The 18,033-nt window shown below is 42.8% G+C and overlaps 1 protein-coding gene across 1 annotated transcript in view; it reads left to right on the top strand.

Moving 5' to 3' along the window:
- The window catches only part of ALPK2 (alpha kinase 2), a 114,697-nt gene that overhangs the window by 12,939 nt on the left and 83,725 nt on the right, over positions 1-18,033 (top strand). Inside the window, exon 3 of the mRNA XM_077280479.1 lies at positions 3,009-4,176. Coding sequence (XP_077136594.1) covers positions 3,009-4,176 — 1,168 coding nt within the window. The remainder of the gene's footprint in view (positions 1-3,008; positions 4,177-18,033) is intronic.

The raw sequence follows: 18,033 nt of genomic DNA, 5'->3' as shown, positions 1-18,033 counted from the left end.
ACGTGAAGGGACTGCCTCTCGGACACTTGTAATTGCTGCGCTAGGGGAATGTAACCTACATGACTATGACATGGTATGTTTTGACTGCTCTACCTATTACAGTATATAGCATTGTCAGCAATTTTGGGAGGGAGGGAAAGACAGACTTTAATTTGTGCACATTTTTTAGGAATTGCATAAATGCTTTTGTTTTTTAGTGTATTATGCCTGTGAATATAACTTTGACGGGCATAAAAAATAGAATAAATAATAATAATAAAAATAATAATATTGAAAGCTATTTTACAGGGCCATTATCTGAATGTCTATAAATAGATTTAAAATAAAAATAAAAATAATATACTAATATAATAAAAATAATAAAAAATAATATTTTATGTGATGTATATACGTCATCCTCAGTGTCTCCTATGTGATATATAAACAGAAGTCCCAATGTCTCCTATGTGATGTATACAACATTCTCGGTGTGTCCTGTGTGATGTATAGAGGAGAGTCTCAGTGTATTCTATGTGTTATATACAGCAGTCTCATTTTATTCTATGTGATGTAATGAGTAGTCTCCATGTATCCTATGTGATGTATACAGTATTTTCTGTGTATCCTATGTGATGTATATACAGCAGTCACAGTGTCTCATGTGTGCTGTATAAACAGCAGTGTCAGTGTCTCCTATGTAATGTATATACAGCAGTATCAGTGTATCATACGCTATGTATATACAGCAGTCTATGTGATGCATATACAGCAGCCTTAGTGTCTCCTATGTGATGTATATACAGAAGTCTCGGTGTCTCCTATGTGATGCATATACTACAGTGTCAGTGTCTCCTATGTGATGTATATACAGCAGTCTCCTTGCATCCAATTTGATGTATGTACAGCAGTCCCAATGTCTCCTATGTGATGTATATACAGCAGTCTGTGCCTCCTATGTGATGTATATACAGCAGTCTCAGTGTCTCCTGTGTGATGTATATACAGCAGTCTCAGTGTCTCCTATGTGATGTATATACAGCAGTCTCAGTGTCTCCTATGTGATGTATATACAGCAGTCTCAGTGTCTCCTATGTGATGTATATACAGCAGTCTCAGTGTCTCCTATGTGATGTATAACAGCAGTTCAATGCCTCCTATATGATGTATACACAGCAATCTCAGTGCATGCTATGTAATACTTTGGATAGAGTCATTAGTGATAGCTAGTGGCCGAACAATTGCTCCAGTGCCCTCTGTTGAGCACTCTATTTCTCTCTCTGAGATAGACAATGTTAAAACCCTTCTGATGGTGGCATAATTCACCAACAGCAAAAGGATCAGAAGTCCAAAAATGAGCAGACTGTCTATTGAGCCCGCTGATATTGGGTTTGGCTGACATTAGTCTAATCTGCGTGGGGACCTTTAGGCCAAATTAAATGGGTTGTACAGTGTCATAGTATAATGAATTAAAAAGCCAAATTATAATAAAAATAGTGCATGCTCACCTCCTGAAGTGGCTCTGTTCCAGAGTGACATGATGTTGTCTTACGTGATGGGACGGCTTTAGCCAGTGATTGGCTGCTCCTCAGCTGCAGCCCATCATTATTTTTTCAGGGCGGACATCTGCTTTGATGAAATAAAGAAAAGATGCAGCTGGCCTGTAACACAACAATGTCACGTCACACTCCGGGAACAGCGGGAAATCATTTGACTGTTCAATAGTGGACGACCCCTTTAATGGAAGCCATAAAATCATGGCCGGTGGTCATTTAGGGGCTAATGTCTCCTTTGACTTTGCTGGTATTTTCTGAAGAATCTTAGTGTGCTGTTACAAGCTAAGAAGCTTAACAATGTGCACAGGAGCTGCGTGTCTGATTGCTTATAATACCACAGTGACTGATTTATGTTGGAAAATACATATCGGTAAAGACGCTGACACGGCGCAGACAAATCCCCGGAATCATATCTGCCCTTTGTTTTATTATTATTTATACTGAGGTCAGAATTTTAGGGCCCAATTCTATATCTGGTACACAGTCCCCACCTCTGCACCTCCACAGCTGAGTCCAGCATTTGCCTTTATAGTGTCAGACAGAGTTGAGTTTGAAATATCATTGACGAGTTAAGTGTTTGCATAGGACTGCAAAATAATGTAACACATTTTCTGTGTCCAAATACGTCCCCGGGATCATGATTATTATTTTCCTCAGCACATGATTTTACAAGAAAAATCAGTTTCTTTCTCCACATATGAGCCACTTCTCCTCCCACCATCTCTTGAACTCACCATTCGCTTTGAAAACCTTGTAAAATTCATATCGGTCCAAACAAATATGTATGCCAGGTCACTGAGGGATCAGATTACGGCTGCACATTGAAAAGGGAGTGAAAAGAGGAAGGACATAGTGAGAGAAAAGATTCATTGTGCTGCAATTTAAAAGCAAGTGTTTTATCTCAGAGCAGTCCTGGATTCACAGCTACACTGCTCAGTACTTCTGTATAATGTAATCCCATGCTGCTGCTTCTTCTGAACATTAGCTACATAGAGACAGTAGAGCAGGAGTCCCTCATAACTGTGTGTTCTGTGTGTGGGAGACATTATAGCAACTAGTCTCCTCCCAGTAGCTCAGAGACAACTGGAAATTAAATGTAGATCCTGAAGAGAGGAAACTGGTGAAAATTGCATAAACTTGTGATTATAGTTTGTATACCTCTGAGCCTACAATTTTTACTTTTTCATACTAAGTTACTATTCTATTTCTAGGTATTCTCACCAGATAGAATATGAAGATCATCAGAAGTGAAACATTTTAGCATTCGAATTCCAAAGATTTACAAATCTTCATCTCCTTATCAAGTTCTAAGCAAAACAAGGACACCTTTGTACGCATACATTTTCCAAACAGGATCCCAAGACTTATTCAAGGGCAACCTTCCATGATTAGTCCATGTGTTAATTAAAAAAAAATCTAAAGATTGACTTTTTATTACATCCCTTCTTGACAGTGAGAGGACTTGCATTTTTACAGATATCAAGGGTTAGGTCCTGGGAAAGACACCAAATCTGACCTCGAAGGAATCAAACTCTATGAACCTGCTATGGGGGCAGATGAAAGTTTATTTATTTTGGAAAAAGATGATCAGGTTTCGGAACATTCCAAAATAGAACCTGGTTCTGAAAAATGTAATACACAAACAAATTCGTATCAAAATGGTGACTTGGAAGGACACGTCAAGCCATCCGATAGGGTTAGGTGCCACACGAGTAGCATTGATCTTGTCTACTGCATGTGGCATGGTTCTAAATATTGTTGCAGAGCCCAAGAGCCAAAGTTGGATAAGCAACGGACCATAAGAGAGGACCTTTTTGATGATTGTCTAAACTATTTGGAATGCTCTGATGTCATGACGGATTACGAGAATGGTATGTGGCAGCATGTTCTTCTAAGCTATGAGCCAGTCTTTTTACTGGAAAGTGACCAGGATCATGAGACAAAAGTAAACCAGGATTGCCTAAATGAGTGGGATAAGTTCCCGAGTGGTGAGACTGGGGCGAATGAAGGATCAAATAACACTTTATCTATGGATGCCTTAACTGGTCTCTGTGTCAGTCACTCACAGCCACCAGGACTAGATGTAAAAGGAGACTTCCCCAGAGACAATCTAAAAGCATTGCAACCAGAGATGGTGATTACAGCCGGACGCCAAGAGGACAATACTTCTAGTTTGAAAAGAAAAGAACAATGTAAACTTCCTCTATCTGCTATCCAGGATGAACGAGCTGGAATTAATGAGGAGGACATCATGGAAAATAATCTTCGAGGAGATATTTCTGCATGTATTAAGCCAAGAGTCAGCAGCCCTTACATGGAACTGTATCTTGTTAATGTATTAGACAATTCGGCCAAGGGGCTCACCACCACGATGGAGGAACCAACAGAAGATCTAATTGATGACTTCTCGAAAGAAAGAGGGGTTTTCGACCAGATTGATATGGAAAGTCCAAGAACGTCAGATGCTATAGAAGAATGGGACGTTGACCCATTTTCTATGAAGGACCTGCCTGAAGATTATGGTCTTGAAGAAGAAGACCTATCCCCCGAGAAGACATCAAGTGATCCATTAGAAAGTTCTCTTTTTGTGATAGAAGACATGGATGAAGAAGATCCCATGGAAAATGGAGGGAAACATAGTCAGGTAATTACTCTGGGAACAAAAGTTGAGTGTGTGAACTTTGAGTAGCGAAGTTCAATTTGTAAATCACTTTTTGGGAACTGTACCATGATAATCACATGCACCCACCCATACTAATGAGCTGGGACACACTCAGCTCGGCTAATTGTTTCTGCTGATGTGTCTCCTGCTCTACAGTTTAGGAATTCCCATGATACCATTTAGTCAGTAGAGTGAGTGGCAGCTACCGCTGTTCAGGGGGGGACCGATTTGTAAAAAGGGCTTTGGATAAACAGTGAGCATTCCTAATTATAGAAAATGGCTGATAATGGCATGATAAACTGGTGGAGGCGCAACAGCTGTATCAAGAAATGTGATCTCCGCATGTGCTCACTTTATGGTGCACACATTTTAACCCCCTCCAGATGGAATAAATGCAGAAACAACAAGAACTATCACTTTTAAAAGTGAAAAAGCAAAATGGATTGCAGCTGCTTAAAAATGGAAATATATAAGGGCCAATCTATAGAAGTGAAGAATTATTATTTATGTATGTAATACATAATAATAATATATAATAATTATACAATGCATTCACTATACACCAAATATTTTCAGGGGTGACACGCTTGGGAATAGAGTGTGCACACAGTCCATATACAATCCATAAACAGTCAACAAACAGTGCACACTCTGTCCGCATTTTGTATACCCTAGGTAAGCTACATTGCGTATGTATACACTGTCCAAATGCATTGAGTACACAGTCCACTTACAGTGCGCAGGTTAAGTGCATACTACAATCACCAGTGGTTTCATGGCTTTCCTCTGGGTTTTCAGATGAGCCCCTGATGAAGCCATTCATTGGGATGAAACAAAAAAAGTTCAGATGGATTCTGTTTCAGCTCTATTTTGTCAGTGTGTCTGTCTTTTCAGAGGTGCACAAAAGTGTAGCTGACCACACTCTTTTGCCCATCTGAAAATATAAGGAGAGCAAATAGAATTAGTGTGATCTTCTTTCCAATGAATGGCTTCATCAGGGGTAAATCTAAACACATACAGAAAATAGAGATCATATGTGGCCCACATACAGTACATGCGCATACAGTGGAAACACCGTCCACATGCTGCACACACTGTGCGTACTTGGTCCAAATTCATTGCACACAGTCTGCTTACAGCGTTTAGGCTATGGGCACGTTGTGTCTGGTCACAGCCAAAAGTATACGCCAGGAAAATATCCTAGTAACATTGTCATAGACTCACTTTCACCAGAAGGAGGCCAAAAGAGATTTTTAGTAAAAACTTCAGTAGATTGCAGAGAGTATATGCTTTGTTTGCATTGTATTCCCAAGGTGGACAAACGCCACCGATGGGCTGGGACTCTTGTACAGCACCAGTAATATTATTATTATTATTATTATTATTATTATTAACAGTCTTTAGCTTGATCATCAACCATGGTGACTTGATGGAGGAAGCCTCTGTAGATAGGTCCACCAGGGTCTTCTCCACCCTTATCTTCATAGAATCGAGCCATTGGGTTTGCCGGTCTTCCTCTTCCATGTTCCTTCTATTCTTCCGACCATGATGTCCTTCTCCAGTGATTGCTTTCTTCATATGATTTGTGCAAAAAGGAAAAAAAAGAGCATGAACCGCACATCCCAAAATCATACGTTGATCTAAAGCCGCTAGGCAAAAATTTAAATACTGAACATGAGGTTTTCAGTTTAACATGCTGGTGCTGGTGCTGTGTGGCGGCCATTGTTGCTGTGGCTTTGTGCTGGTGGGGCGGCGCGGTCTGGAGTCATGGGGGCTCAGTCTCGCAGCATGGGTGCTGTGGGGCAACAGGCCGTCCGCCCTGCTGGTGCATGGCCGCTGCGGCGGTGGTCGCCGCACGGCTCCGCTCCGTTAGGGCGTTAGGACCCACTACGAGGTTTGCCGTGAAGGGGCAGTGGGCTTCATACAGTCTGATCAGAATGTTAAACTGAAAACCTCATGTTCAGTATTTAAATTTTTGCCTAGCGGCTTTAGATCAACATATGATTTTGGGATGTGCGGTTCATGCTCTTTTTTTTCCTTTTTGCACAAAGCTTTCTTCATATGATGTGGCCAAATTGCCCTTCATATATTGATTGGTAGAATAGGTCACCAATGTAGACCCCGGGCACCTCCCCTGATCGTCTGCTTATACTCTCCAGTGAATGTCAGACGTAAAGACTTTGAACATTGCTCCAAAATTCAATTCCGTTCAATGCGTGGTGGTGGCCGCCGCTACTGTGGATCAGCTGCTTTCAAAAGAATACTGGCACTGAACGGGTTACGGCCCAGTCCAAGGAAGACTGCGGGAATGTCTGAAGACAACAGGTGCAAGACTGTAAATGGCAGATGCAGCTTTTATGAGGGTCATCGGTGGCTAAAGTGCTGCCCTGGGAATGCTGGAGATGAAGGTGTTTTTCCATTCTTCAATACAAAGGAAGCACTGATTGCAGAGACCCTTAATTTACTAATCACTAGTTGTCAGGAAATGACCTCTTGTTTAAATCAGGTTTTTGTGTTATATGTTTTTTGTTTAGCTTTTTTTTTTTTAAATATATCATGATTGATTAAAAAAAAACTAAATTAGTAATCTTGTACTTTTCACAGTAGCCACAAGTGCTATTGTAGACTCGTGAGTGTTTTCTGCAGTTTCATTGTCATCAGAGTAAGGATTACAGTGACATGTAACACCTCTATACACCACTGATAACACAGGATACGCCAGTCACAAAAAGTGATGTCAAAGCTCATCTTACTTCACCTGACCTTTTCCCACGCTCATTAGATGCTTTAGTACAAAATATAGGGCCGGGGGTGTGACCATTGTGCCTAATGTGCATGTGCATTTCCTGTAACAACAGGAAGTTAAAGTCTAAACGAGCCCCAGTGGCCGCTGTGAGAATTGCATTTTTTATTTTTAATAAAGATCATTATATAGATAAAAAACATTGCAAACAAAAATAAGTTTAACAGAAAAACTGATTTAAACAATAGGTCATTCATTCTCCAATAAAATATTCCCATTAAAAATGATAATATGTACACCCTTGCATGGGAGAGCGATTTGCTATTTCTAAATAAAAACCTATTGAAACTAAAAATGTAGATATATTGAAAGTATCTTGTCCCCAGGCTTTTGTTAATTGAACTGATGCTGTAGCGCTTGTAAATTTATTTCCAGACGTGCCCCTGTTCTCATCACATTATTATCAGATTGAAAAATAATTAATCAGTCAGCTTGGCAAAATATATAATGGCCCTGGAGTCATCTGGGCAGTGCTGGAGGGATGAGCAGTCATGGAATTTATCATCCATCCTCAGGCCAGAAAACTCATGCAAAAAAGTAACAGAGTTTGTTGGTTTTATAAAATTTTGAGAGTTTTCGCCTATTTTTTACGTCACCCAACACTTTTTTCAAAATCTTCACGTGATGTGGACAAAAGGGCAGCGGCCTAACGCTGCATAATAAATCTACTGTAATGTATGTCAGAAACCTGCTGTATATTATAGTTGACATTTCTGCGGGTTCATGGCCGGCGTAGATGCACACTGTACTACAGGGTGTTAAAGGTTCAAGACTGGCATCATCATTATTGATAAATAGTGTCCTGACTGTGAATGGTGGATCCTGTGTTACCGACTGTATATAGAGGTGTTATCAGTCATTGTACAGGAGGAGGTGAGCTGTGACATCACCTATTGTGAATGGTGGATCCTGTGTTATCTACTGTATATGGAGGTGTTATCAGTCATTGTACAGGAGGAGGTGAGCTGTGACATCACCTATTGTGAATGGTGGATCCTGTGTTATCTACTGTATATAGAGGTGTTAGCAGTCATTGTACAGGAGGAGGAGGGGAGTTGTGACATCACCTATTGTGAATGGTGGATCCTGTGTTATCTACTGTATATAGAGGTGTTATCAGTCATTGTACAGAGGAGGAGGTGAGATGCGATATCATCTATTGTGCATGGTGGTTCCTGTGTTATCTACTGTATATAGAGGTGTTATCAGTCATTGTACAAGAGGAGGAGGTGAGCTGTGACATCACCTATTGTGAATGGTGGTTCCTGTGTTATCTACTGTATATAGAGGTGTTATCAGTCATTGTACAAGAGGAGGAGGTGAGCTGTGACATCACCTATTGTGAATAGTGGATCCTGTGTTATCTACTGTATATAGAGGTGTTATCAGTCATTGTACAGGAGGTGAGCTGTGACATCACCTATTGTGAATGGTGGATCCTGTGTTATCTACTGTATATAGAGGTGTTAGCAGTCATTGTACAGGAGGAGGAGGTGAGTTGTGACATCACCTATTGTGAATGGTGGGCCTGTGTTATCTACTGAATATAGAGGTGTTATCAGTCATAGTACAGGAGGAGGTGAGCTGTGACATCCCCTATTGTGAATGGTGGATCCTGTGCTATCTAGTGTATATAGAGGTGTAATCAGTCATTGTACAGGAGGAGGAGGTGAGCTGTGACATCACCTATTATGAATGGTGGATCCTGTGCTATCTACTGTATATAGCGGTGATATCAGTCATTGTACAGAAGGAGGAGGTGAGCTGTGACATCACCTATTGTGAATGGTAGATCCTGTGTTATCAGCTGTATATAGAGGTGTTATCAGTCATTGTACAGGAGGAGGAGGTGAGCTGTGACATCACCTATTGTGAATGGTGGATCCTGTGTTATCAGCTGTATATAGAGGTGTTATCAGTCATTGTACAGGAGAAGGAGGAGGTGAGCTGTGACATCACCTATTGTGAATGGTGGATCCTGTGTTTTCTACTGTATATAGAGGTGTTATCAGTCATTGTACAGGAGGAGGAGGTGAGCTGTGATGTCACCTATTGTGAATGGTGGTTCCTGTGCTATCTACTGTATAAAGAGGTGTTATCAGTCATTGTACAGAAGGAGGAGGAGGTGAGCTGTGACATCACCTATTGTGAATGGTGGATCCTGTGTTATCTACTGTATATAGAGGTGTGTCAGTCATTGTACAGGAGGGGGAGGTGAGCTGTGACATCACCTATTGTGAATGGTAGATCCTGTGTTATCTACTGTATATAGAGGTGTTGTCAGTCTTTGTACAGGAGGGGGAGGTGAGCTGTGATATCACCTATTGTGAATGGTGGTTCCTGTGTTATCTACTGTATATAGAGGTGTTATCAGTCATTGTACAGGAGAAGGAGGAGGTGAGCTGTGACATCACCTATTGTGAATGGTGGATCCTGTGTTTTCTACTGTATATAGAGGTGTTATCAGTCATTGTACAGGAGGAGGAGGTGAGCTGTGATGTCACCTATTGTGAATGGTGGTTCCTGTCCTATCTACTGTATAAAGAGGTGTTATCAGTCATTGTACAGAAGGAGGAGGAGGTGAGCTGTGACATCACCTATTGTGAATGGTGGATCCTGTGTTATCTACTGTATATAGAGGTGTGTCAGTCATTGTACAGGAGGGGGAGGTGAGCTGTGACATCACCTATTGTGAATGGTAGATCCTGTGTTATCTACTGTATATAGAGGTGTTGTCAGTCTTTGTACAGGAGGGGGAGGTGAGCTGTGATATCACCTATTGTGAATGGTGGTTCCTGTGTTATCTACTGTATATAGAGGTGTTATCAGTCATTGTACAGAGGAGGAGGTGAGCTGTGATATCACCTATTGTGAATGGTGGATCCTGTGTCATCTACTGCATATAGAGGTGTTATCAGTCATTGTACAGGAGGAGGAGGAGGTGAGCTGTGACATCACCTATTGTGAATGGTGGATCCTGTGTTATCTACTATATATAGATGTATTATCAGTCATTGTACAGGAGGAGGAGGTGAGCTGTGACATCACCTATTGTGAATGGTGGATCCTGTGTTATCTACTGTATATAGAGGTGTTATCAGTCATTGTACAGGGGAGGAGGTGAGCTGTGATATTGGATCGCCCCCAGGCACAGGGCAGTGGGGTACTCGGTACCGGGTCCCTCTGTCTCGGTTCTGGGGATGTCACGGTGGCTCGACCCGGTCCGTGGCCCTGCTAAGGTGCGCCCAATTAAAGAATGTAGTTTGTCAAGTGTTCGTGACGCCACCTGTGCTATTCGGTCAGGGTGACCGACGCTGCTTAGGGGTCCGCTGGGGTGATGTGATGGCAGCTAGATGGAATACCTTCCCACAGGTGAAGTATGTCCCCAGGGCTTCCCAGTAAGGCAGATGATGATGGTGTAGGTTGCAGTAAATAACGAGGACACAGGGTTGCAGTCTCTTTACCTTTTACTGTAGACTTCAGCTTCCACAATCCAGAGCACTGCTAACAGGGCTGGCTGAATCCGGCCGGTCCGAAGGCACATCCAGAGTTCCCTTTGCAGGTGGAAATCAGTAGCCTTCCTACTAGCGCCTGTGTGTTGTAGTACCTCCCTGCTGAGCACCACGGGATAGTCCTCACAACTGTCGTGTATGTTTCTGATATTCTCTCTCTCCGTCCCCCCAGATGGTATGGATAGGACGCACCCGTATGACGGGGTAGGCCTGGAGCTATTTTATAGGGACCCCAGAGACGCCCCTCTCCCACAATTTGCCTCCGATGTCTTCATTAGGTTAAAGGTTGGGCAGCCAACTTGGAATTAACTGTCCTGCCGTAGTTTGAAGTAATGCGTAGAGCCTATTACTCCCTCGGTGTTCCGGCCGCCGGCTACGCGCCTCAGAAGGATGTTGCCGATCTTAAGGCAGGACTCCTGGTATTATCTCCTTGTGCTGTGATCTCGTTTCTCACTTCTCCACAATATACTTTGCTTCTTGTCCTTTCTTAGGATGCCGCCGCAATGAGGTACAGGCGCAGCTCCGTAACGTTCTATCTCTTGCTATGTCTCTGTCAGGATCCCACCCCTGACAGAGACCTCTGTCTGCAGCTCAGATGTTCCTCCTACTCTTCCTGTCTGCCTGACAGGTCTTCTCTGGGTCGAACCCAGGTAGCTTTCTCTCTAACTTCCTATTAAGCCCCCAGTTTTACCCGAGTGTGAGGAGTGGCCTAATACATAGAACCCTTTGCTCCCCCTGGAGGCCGGAGTGTGAAGTGTAGTGTGTCTGTGATACCTGGTCAGGTGAACTCCTTTAGTGCCATCAGACGTAACATCACTCCCCCTGGTGGAAGAGCGACAATACTGCAACGACCAGGACTCTGGGGCGCTGTAATATCACCTACCGTATTGTAAATGGTGGCTCCTGTGTTATATACTGTATATAGAGGTGTTATCAGTCATTATACAGGCGGAGGAGGTGAGCTGTGACATCACTTATTGTAAATGGTGGATCCTGTGTTATCTACTGTATATAGAGGTGTTATCAGTCATTGTACAGGCGGAGGAGGTGAGTTGTGACATCACCTATTGTGAATGGTGGATCCTGTGTTATCTACTGTATATAGAGGTGTTATCAGTCATTATACAGGCGGAGGAGGTGAGCTGTGATGTCACCTATTGTGAATGGTGGATCCTGTGTTATTTACTGCACATAGAGATGTTTTCTGTCATTGTACAGGAGGAGGAGGAGGTGAACTGTGACATCACCTATTGTGAATGGTGGATCCTGTGTTATCTACTGTATATAGAGGTGTTATCAGTCATTGTACAGGCGGAGGAGGTGAGCTGTGATGTCACCTATTGTGAATGGTGGATCCTGTGTTATTTACTGCACATAGAGATGTTATCTGTCATTGTAATCTTGTCTGTGATTATAATGAGACTAGTGAAAAGTTATCTGTATAAACTGGAAGTATGAGTCTAGTGTAGTGACAAGTGTGAAAATTGTAAGATTTCTGCTGTTCATACATATATTTATTGTATTATCAACATGTCTGAATTAAGCTGTAATTAGCACACACAGCAAGTGCGAGATTACGTATAGGAGTGAATAGTTTTGCATTACACTATTTCAATTGCCATTATGAAGTTGCTGTCCTAACCAGCCCTTCCTGAGCACCGTTGCACTGTATGTAAAGGGGTCTCCCATAGCTCACACAGACGTACAGCATAAATCCTGACAGGTCCCCTTTAAATTTGTCTCCATCTCTTCTATCGATAATAAAGAAAGGACAATCCTCTTGGAAGGTCGCGGATCCTTTCCATACTCTCGTAACTGTGTACGATGACAAGGAAAAGTTTTGATGAGAAGGGAAACGCCATTAATTGTAGTGTTTGATTTATGCAGTGAGGTGTGCTGTGACATCCAGTGACTGCAGGCGGCAAGTAATCAGTGGAACCCTGGGGATAAATGAGGATATCCTGCACCTAAGACAAGACATGAACAGATACATTAATAAATACCCAGGTATAAACAACACAAAGCAGAAATCCATCCATACACCGGTGTGTGACTCTACATATAAATAGATAAACACACATATACTAAGAATGTATATAAACCAGTACACTGCTATACATCGGCCTCCGCAGGGTTACAGTGTTCTCAGCGCCAAGGATAAGGCGCAGTACCTGGCTGTGGCCACTAAGCAATGTGTGGGGCTGCTGCACTCTGCTTGTGTCCAGCTATCAGCTGACCTGTGGGAGGATGACCCAATATGACCCCAACATGGAAGGCCCCTATAAAGAGGATCTGTCTCCAGGTCACAAGTGGATCGTTTTCACTCTTATTTTATTCCCACAGCGCCCTTGATTAGTTTGCTTTTTTGTTTGTTTTTTAATCCGCCATACGATTCCAGTGCTATGGACCTTTTTTTAGTGTTAATTTTTAGGGGTTTTACCAAGGAGGTGTGTGTGGCTACAAATACTGTACAACAATCTACCTATAATACATGTACTGTACTGCTCTCTGCCTGTACTATATGTACTGTACTGCTCTCTGCCTGTACTACAAGTACCGTACTGCTCTCTGCCTGTACTACATGTACTGTACTGCTCTCTGCCTGTACTACAAGTACCGTACTGCTCTCTGCCTGTACTACATGTACTGTACTAATCTGTACTAATGTACTAATCTGTACTAATCTCTGCCTGTACTACATGTACTGTACTGCTCTCTGCCTGTACTACATGTACTGTACTGCTCTCTGCCTGTACTACAAGTACCGTACTGCTCTCTGCCTGTACTACATGTACTGTACTAATCTCTGCCTGTACTACATGTACTGTACTGCTCTCTGCCTGTACTACATGTACTATACTGCTCTCTGCCTGTACTACATGTACTGTACTGCTCTCTGCCTGTACTACAAGTACCGTACTGCTCTCTGCCTGTACTACATGTACTGTACTAATCTCTGCCTGTACTACATGTACTGTACTGCTCTCTGCCTGTACTACATGTACTGTACTAATCTGTACTAATGTACTAATCTGTACTAATCTCTGCCTGTACTACATGTACTGTACTGCTCTCTGCCTGTACTACATGTACTGTACTGCTCTCCGCCTGTACTACATGTACTGTACTGCTCTCTGCCTGTACTACATGTACTGTACTAATTTCTGCCTGTACTACATGTACTGTACTGCTCTCTGCTTGTACTACATTGTACTGCACTGCTCTCTGCCTGTACTACATGTACTGTACTGCTCTCTGCCTGTACTACAAGTACCGTACTGCTCTCTGCCTGTACTCCATGTACTGTACTGCTCTCTGCCTGTACTACAAGTACCGTACTGCTCTCTGCCTGTACTACATGTACTGTACTGCTCTCTGCCTGTACTACATGTACTGTACTGCTCTCTACCTGTACTACATGTACTGTACTAATTTCTGCCTGTACTACATGTACTGTACTGCTCTCTGCTTGTACTACATGTACTGTACTGCTCTCTGCCTGTACTACATGTACTGTACTGCTCTGCCTGTACTACATGTACTGTACTGCTCTCTGCCTGTACTGCTTGTGCTGTACTGCTCTCTGCCTGTGCTACATGTACTGTAATGCTCTCTGCCTGTACTACATGTACCGTACTGCTGCCTGTACTACATGTACTGTACTGCTCTCTACCTGTACTACAAGTACTGTACTGCTCTCTGGACTTTTTTTAGTGTTAATTTTTAGGGTTTTTACCAAGGAGGTGTGTGTGGCTATAAATGTTGTACAACAATCTACCTATAATACATGTACTGTACTGATCTCTGCCTGTACTGCTTGTACTGTACTGCTCTCTGCCTGTGCTACATGTACTGTATTGCTCTCTGCCTGTACTACATGTACCGTACTGCTGCCTGTACTACATGTACTGTACTGCTCTCTGCCTGTACTACATGTACCGCACTGCTCTCTACCTGTACTACATGTACCGCACTGCTCTCTGCCTGTACTACATGTACTGCACTGCTCTCTGCCTTTACTACATGTACTGTACTGCTCTCTGCCTGTACTTCATGTACCGTACTGCTCTCTGCCTGTACTACATGTACTGTACTGCTCTCTGCCTGAACTACATTACTACATGTACCGTACTGCTCTCTGCCTGTACTACATGTACTGCACTGTTCTCTGCCTGTACTACATGTACTACATGTACTGTATTGCTCTCTGCCTGTACTACATGTACTGTACTACTGTACTGCTCTCTGCCTGTATTATATATACTGTACTGCTCTCTGCCTGTACTTCATGTACTGCACTGCTCTCTGCCTGTACTGCATGTACTGTACTGTTCTCTGCCTGTACTACATGTACTGTACTGTTCTCTGCCTGTACTACATGTACCGTATTACTCTCTGCCTGTACTTCATGTACCGTACTGCTCTCTGCCTGTACTGCATGTACTATACTGCTCTCTGCCTGCACTGCATGTACTGTACTACTCTCTGCCTGTACTACATGTGCCGTACTACTCTCTGCCTGTACTACATGTACTATACTGCTCTCTGACTGTCTACATGTGCTATGTGTACTTTTTGCCCTCCTCCTGTACAACATGTACTGCACTGCTTTCTACGTGTGATATAGACTCCTCAACAACGAAACAACAAAAAGGAAAAGTTGTGGAATTATGAAAATCACAGGATCAATCAGAGACAAGCCCGCAGATGCTGTTAAGACATTTAGGCCACAAATGTTGCTCATAGTAGTAACCTTTTTTATCACAACTCCATGCCTCATGTTGCTCGTGCTCCTGTGAGCAGCCCGTGTGGCCTAAATGTGTTCCCATGGCTGCAGTGTCTCCGGACTTGTCTCCCATTGAGCACATCTGGACGTCATTGGTCTGTGATTAGACAGGAGCTGCCAGCAGCGGATCTTGATGATTTCCCCAAGTATTTTCTGCGGCAGAACCTTTCTCGGACGAACATTAATAAATAATAACCTCACTGATAGCGCCCGAGGATGTCAGTGCCGGGATATCTGTGCTAATATTTGATACTGAATTAATTGAGATGTTTTGAAATTTATTTTTATAATTTTTCATCATTTTCATATCATTAACATGTCTGTTGATCATGTAATTTCCATAACACCATGACTTTTCCTTCTTGGTATTGCAATTTGAATGTTGAGGAGTGTGTGATCTTTAAGGCTTGCTACCTGTGCTAAGTGTACTGTGTAGCTCTCTACCAATACTACATGTACTCGTCTACTCTCTACTTGTACTGTATGTACTGGATTGTTTTATACCCATACTCTATGTAATGTACCACATTTCCTCTACTGCTACAGTATCTATCTATACTAAAATTACTCTACTGCTATCTTCAAGAGATGACCAAATCAATTTGACGCAAATTTAATTTGCATTGAATTTCCGCAAATTTGCTTGTGCAAGTAAGTTGGAACAATCTGCATTTTGACAACTGCAGCACTGAAGAAGATGAATGTAGATGTCTGCGAATAATTAAGACATGTAATTGATAGAGGGAGAGAGAGATAAGAGATAGCAGTGCCAGTGTGATTAATCACACAGTGATATAGTATAGCTAGGCTCAGGGCCGGTTTCAGACAAAGTGGAGCCCTGGGCAAAAGGTTAAACTGGGGCTCCAAATGCTAACATATTGCACATCACACAGAAGCATTTTGTTTGTATTTACATGCACTGAGTTCAGACCGTTAAACGAGCTTGATCAACAATATTGAAGTCGTTCGATGCTTGTTTCCCGGCCTCTTTACACCAGCTGAGGAAGAATGATGGGAAAATAACCATCACTGGTTGATCAATCTGTCCCCATACAGTATCATGTTATCAGCAGCACATCTACAGTTTACATCGGCGATTTGCTGCTGAGAACAAGGATTTCTGTTCCGGCATAAACAATCCAATCACTCACTGAATGGCCAGCATATTGCTTGTTTAGGATAATGCACACCATAGTCCACCACATAGTATACTGCACCCTATAATCATCTGCATAGTATAATACGTATCCCATAGTCTTCCCGATAGTATAATGTGCCCCATAGTCCTCCACATAGTATAATACACTCCCCATAGACCTCCATATAGTACAATACACTCCCAATAGTCCTCCATATAGTATAATACATACCCCATAGTCCACCATATAGTATAATGCACTCGTGATAGTCCTTCATATAGCATAGTGCACACCTCATAATCTACCATATAGTATAATACACTCCCCATATTACTCCATATAGTATAATATAATACACTCGTCATAGTCCTCCCTCTAATAATTACATCCTTCCCATAGTCCTCAATGTTGTATAATGCACCCAGTAGTCTTCCATATAGTATAATGCATTCCCCATAGTCCTTCATACAGTATAATTCAGCCCCCATACAGTACACAGAGTATAATGCTCTCCCCACAGACCTTGATAGAGTATAGCTCAGTCGCCATAGAGTATCGTGCATCACCCATAGAGTATAATCCAGCCCCCATAGAGTATAATGCAGCCCCCATATAGTGAAACCACATATAGTGCAGCAGCCCCCATAAAGGTTAGCAAAGTCCCCATAGTCTGTAGCGCAACCTCCATAGAGTATAATGCAGCCCCATAGAGTATAACTCAACCCCCATAGAGTATAACACAACCCCTAAAGAGTATAATGCTGCCCTCTAGAGTATAATGCATCCCCAGAGTGTATAATGCAGCCTCATAGACAGAGGTGGATTAAGAGAAGCCAGAGTCCCAGACAGTTTAGAAGGCATGGGCCCTCTCAGGTACCCAATGTATCACGTGACATGTCACATGATCCCCTTTGATAAATCATGTGATGTGATACGTTATGCAAGTAACACACAGGTGCTCTGGTGCACATCCTTACATGTAAAATGCCAGAGATAGCGGAGCGGTTAGTGCTCAAATTTTCCCCTTATGTACAACACTATATGGAATGCCCCGCCAGGGCAGCGGGGTACTCGTTACCGGGTCCGGTCTTAAAGGGGATGTCACGGTGGCTGCGACCCAGTCCGTGGCCCTGGGTGCCCAATTAAAGGGAAAGGTCTTTAAAGGGGTTTTTAATGTCTATTGTTCGTGACGCCAACTGTGGTATTCGGTCAGTAGGGACCGACACTGCTTAATGGGGTCCTCTGGGGTGATCTTGTTGCTGCAAGATGGTAACGCTTCCCACAGGTGAAGCGGGGTCCCCAGGGCTCCCAAGGTATGTAGCAAAGATGGTGTATGCCAATGAATAAGTGGAGGACACAGAGTTTGCAGTCTTTTACCTGGTTTACTGATGGTAGCAGTCCTCAGTCCAGGGTGCCAGGTGTAGGGTAGCTGTAGTCCGGCCAGCTTGGAGGCAATAAGGGATCCCACTTCAGGTGACGTCCGTAAGCCTTTCCTACTTGCGCCAGATTGCGAGGTCCCTGCGGCTTAAAGATTGCAGACAGGGTCCCCTCACTCCTGTCCTAAGACAGATGTCTGTACGATAGGCAGTTTGAGCCTGT

This window comes from Ranitomeya variabilis, chromosome 1 (assembly GCF_051348905.1).
Source record: "Ranitomeya variabilis isolate aRanVar5 chromosome 1, aRanVar5.hap1, whole genome shotgun sequence".
In the NCBI taxonomy this organism is placed as follows: Eukaryota; Metazoa; Chordata; class Amphibia; order Anura; family Dendrobatidae; genus Ranitomeya; species Ranitomeya variabilis.
This window is presented reverse-complemented; position numbering and strand designations above follow the sequence as displayed.